This window comes from Uloborus diversus, chromosome 1, assembly GCF_026930045.1.
Source record: "Uloborus diversus isolate 005 chromosome 1, Udiv.v.3.1, whole genome shotgun sequence".
NCBI classification, from domain to species: domain Eukaryota; kingdom Metazoa; phylum Arthropoda; class Arachnida; order Araneae; family Uloboridae; genus Uloborus; species Uloborus diversus.
This window is the reverse complement of record NC_072731.1, coordinates 141905403-141910085: the sequence shown is the minus strand read 5'-3', so window position 1 is coordinate 141910085 and position 4683 is coordinate 141905403. Positions and strand designations below refer to the sequence as shown.

The window sequence follows — 4683 nt, the reverse complement described above, 5'->3', positions numbered from 1 at the left end:
GGGTGCGGCTCTGCATGAGGTAACTCCCCAAGGTCTCAAACCATTAGGTTTCTTTTCGCGTAAAATAACTTCAACGCAACAAAAGTATTCAACCTATGATCGAGAACTATTAGCGGTATATAGCGCAATAATACATTTCAGATATATGTTAGAAGCACGCCCATTTGTGATCTATACAGATCACAAGCCTCTCACTTTTGCGTTTAGTCAGAAAAAGGATGCAAAAGCTTCCCCCCGGCGTTTACGCCAACTTGATTTCATTTCACAATTTTCTACTGACATTCGTTTCATCGAGGGAAAAGAAAATATCGTGGCAGATACGCTTTCACGAATCGAAATTTCCATCCCCTCTACTGTTGATATGGAATCGCTAGCGAACGCACAGTTGGAAGATTCGGAGCTTTTAAAAAAATTGAATGACGCAAGTGAAAGCCGATCGCTGCAAATTAAATTTCCAGTTCCGAATTCGGATAAATTTTTACTTTGTGATATTTCAACTTCAAACATTCGAACTATTGTTCCCGACTCTTTTCGTAAAAAGGTATTTGATTCGTATCATAATTTGTCTCATCCTGGTATACGCGCTACGACAAAATTAGCTGCAAAATATGTTTGGCTAGGTATGAAAGCAGACATAAAATTATATTATCAGGCTTGTTTAGAATGTCAGCGAACTAAGGTTCACCGGCATACAAAATCCCCATATGGCAACTTCCCACTTCCTGACGGAAGATTCAAACATATTCATGTCGATTTGATAGGGCCCTTATCAATTTGTCGGGGATATACTTATTGCGTGACAATTGTTGATCGCTTTACGCGTTGGCCGGAGGTTACTCCGATAGCAGATATATCCGCAGAAACGGTAGCTAAAGCTATATATTTTTCTTGGATTGCTCGTTTCGGTGTTCCTTCAGTCATTTCTAGTGACCAGAGCAGACAATTTGAATCCTCGCTCTTTAAGTCATTTGCAAATTTGTTTGGAATTAAACCAAGTAGAACGTCAGCTTATAATCCGAAATGCAATGGCATGATTGAAAGACTGCACCGTCCTTTAAAACAAGCCATCAGTTGTGTTTCAAGTGCGGCATGGGTAGATGCCCTACCCTCAGTGCTTCTCGGATTGAGAACAGTCTACAGGGAAGATTTAGCGTCTTCAGTCGCCGAGCTCGTCTACGGTGAGACACTTCGTTTGCCTGGAGATTTCGTCATGAAATCGAAGCTACCGCTTCTGAGTCCGACTTTTCTGCAGAATCTGCAAGGGATAATTGGATCGCTTCGTCCGACCCCAGCGTCACGACATGGTATTCCTAGCGTTTTCATCCCCAAGGATTTGGACTCGTGTACCCACGTCTTTTTGCGACATGACGCGGTGCGACGACCTCTTCAGCCGCAGTATGACGGACCCTTCCCTGTGGTGAAACGGATGGTCAAGGACTTTGTAATATCCGTGAAAGGTTCGGATAAGACTGTTTCTATCGACAGGTTAAAGCCGGCATATTTACTTAACCAGGATTTGTGCCCGGATATTTCAACTCAGACTCCTGTTCCAGTGACGACGCGTTCTGGACGACAAGTTCGCTTTCCGGATAGATTCGTCTCTCCCTAACTGTTCGAGACTCGGAGGGGAGTATTGTAGAGGACTTATTATTTTTGCATATTCAGTCGAATTTGCATGTAATTTTTACTTTATCCTGGAAAGATTAGCCACAGAGTGAGTGGCAACAGCAAAAACATTTATTTATAAGCGAGTCGCTTATTTGCTAGATTCTGTCTCCTACTTGCATTCCTGCTGGTTGCAGGATGTACGACGTCTATGTTTTTAAATTGTAAATAAAAGAGTTTTATTTTATACTCAAGTATTTTTCATATGTTCTCATGTTCGCGGCCAATCGACCTCGCGACAAACTGATCGAAAATTCGGATACAGTAAACTCCAGATTATCGGCGGTCGGATTATCTGCGGGTTTTTTCACATCTTTTTCAACGGTGATAATTTACAGCTAACTGACTATTTTGTCAAAATTGAAGATACGTACTAATGGGCGATTCCATGAAAAGTGGTCCTGACCCAGCTATTTTTTTCCACATAATATAGAAACAAACCTTATTTTTAGACAAAAAAAATATCTACACTTTTCGATTCTAGCATCAGTTTTGAATTTAAAATATATTTTTATATCAGATTTTTGCCTTATTTGGTAAACATTTATTAGAAGTAAAAAAAAACGCATTGTTGGTGAAATAATGTAAGAGCCATTTTTTTTTACTTAAACATTCATTATTCTGGGAAAAACGATCGAATATCATGAACACAGATGCTTTACTATAATTAGGTCTCATTTTTTTTAATAAAGACTTTTGATAAGTTTTGAACCGCCCAAAATATGCAGATCACTTCTTATTGGTCACACACGTAACGCAAGAGGAACAAAAGTTTTCCTCCAAGGTCAAATTGGGGAACTAGAAGAAAAATATCTCATATCATAAATTAACTTGATGCATAACACCTGTAACCAGACTTTCATCTTCAAACATTCGGCAGAAAAGTTTTAATGGGGCTTTTTGAAAGATGTCACACACGTAACGCGACTGAATGGCTTTCATTACAAAATCATTTTTACGGAAAAATGTACCGTACATAATTCAATTAAAAATATATTGTGCTGGCATTGAAACCAATGCTCAGTGAGTGTTAAAAAATAACTAATAATAATAATTTTTAAAAATACTAAATAAATAAATGAGTAAAAATTGTTTATTTCATACCCAAAAATCAATTTAAACTAAGTATTCACCATCTAAATTCTTTAAGATCAAAAGCACTATGTTCTATTTACCTTAAATTGCATTTTATATTTTTTAATTATTTTTTAATTTTTGAGAAGAGACGTGAATAAATTCTACAGATAATTTAAAATATTCAAAGTAGTTTTAAACCACATAAGTAAGTGTTAGAAGTTTGTGATAGTTTATAAGCTTGACATTACTATTTGATTCAAAAAAAAAAAAAAAAAGAAATAATTTCACTTTATTTCTTTGTTTTGTGAATATATCCTTTCAGTTTAAGTATTTATTGGCTGCGGTTCCCGGCGTTGCATGGTCTACCTCGAAAATAAGAGTTGTGTCAAGTGACGAATTTTCAACAATCAGGCTTAAATGAATAAAAAAAATAGTGTGTAACTTCCCGTCAATGAGTAGAAAAAAGCAATTTTATGCCACAAAATTTAAATTCAGACGTCTTAGGCTTTTTTTTTACTCAAAAAAATGTTATAATTTTTTAATAATTGGTCTAACTAATACGTTTCACGGGTTTTCTGGCAAAACCCCTCTAAAGAGGGTCAACCCCCTTTAGGGGGCGAAAATACCCCTATGTGATTTTTTGAGCATCAAAGGACCTCTGTGCCAAATTTGGCAAAGTTCCCATGTAAATTAAATTTGAATGAGAAAAATCCCCGTAGAGGGGAGTCACAGCCCCCCTCCCCCCCAAAGGAGACAAAAGTCCCCATGTGGGTTCCGGAGCACCAAAGAACCTCTATGCGCCATTTGGCAAAGATCCGGCGCAAACTGGATTTTTATTAGGAAATCCCATTCAAATGTTACACGCGATCACACACGTAACACTCTAATGTCACACACGTAACACTAATAAAATATTTCTTATTGCCAGTGTATGAGTTCTAGGAAAAAATATTTATGGAATACTTACTTGGTATACTTAGACACATGCACAAAAAATACTGTTCATTTATCTTTCAAAACTTCACAAGAAATTACAAAATAATATGAGGTACAGCTTATTTTCAGATTTTCCGAGTCACACACGTAACGCTGCATTTAAAATTCTATAAAGACTTTTAGAATTATCCTAGAAAAAAAAAACACTGCCACCTAAAAACTCTCACATATGTTCTGTAAATCCAATAGAAACTGTTAAAAGGTATTTTTAAAATATCATACATGTTTTTGTTGTTTTTTGTAAAGAAATGGTGTCAAGAAGTCACACACGTAACGGTGGAATGGCCCTAATATCATGCAGTCAAAAAATGTTTTTTCAACTTATGATTCTGTTTTTGTAAAAATGATGGCTTTCGCGGCCGCTATCAATAATTTTGTTATATCCTGGGCTGTTGTGACGTGGTCTGAGAGATTCCGTTATAGTTCGTTTTTAGCTATAACATAGATTTTTACATTCAATGTTGTCGTTTTTAGCAATAATTTAAAGATATATGTCAGTGTTATTCATATTTTTCAACTAATATATACAATAGTATCGTACATTATCAACTATTCGGATTACCCGCGGTTTTCGCTTATTCGCGGTTACCGTGCTACCCTACTCCACGGATAATCGAGAGTTTACTGTAATTGGATTTCTTCAAAAAAAAAATGTTTTTTTAATTGATTACTACATGTATGTTTAAAATGGAAGGAAAAAACTATTTTTCAAAGAGAAATAGCTTTTAATGAATTAAATGAAAAGCTGTACTTTTACATGTTAAGCTTAAGTGTACTTTTTAAAAGTGCTACACGTTTGAAGCCAATAACAATGTTTTTTTTTTTTAGAGGTATAGAAAGTTTAGGTTCAAATAAAACACAGTTAAACGGTGTTAATTGCATTGAATTTGGCTGTATTCGAAAGATGATTCTTTGCCATTTTTGTTTAAATATGATTTCCGGCAT

The 4683-nt window shown here is 35.7% G+C and overlaps 1 protein-coding gene across 1 annotated transcript; it reads left to right on the top strand.

Annotated features, from left to right (window-relative positions):
• Positions 1 to 1030: 1030 nt before the first annotated feature.
• LOC129216011 (uncharacterized) lies at positions 1031 to 1609 on the top strand. The gene has a single exon (XM_054850151.1). The coding sequence runs from the start codon at positions 1031 to 1033 to the stop codon at positions 1607 to 1609; it is 579 nt and encodes a 192-aa protein (XP_054706126.1).
• The last annotated feature ends 3074 nt before the right edge of the window (positions 1610 to 4683 follow it).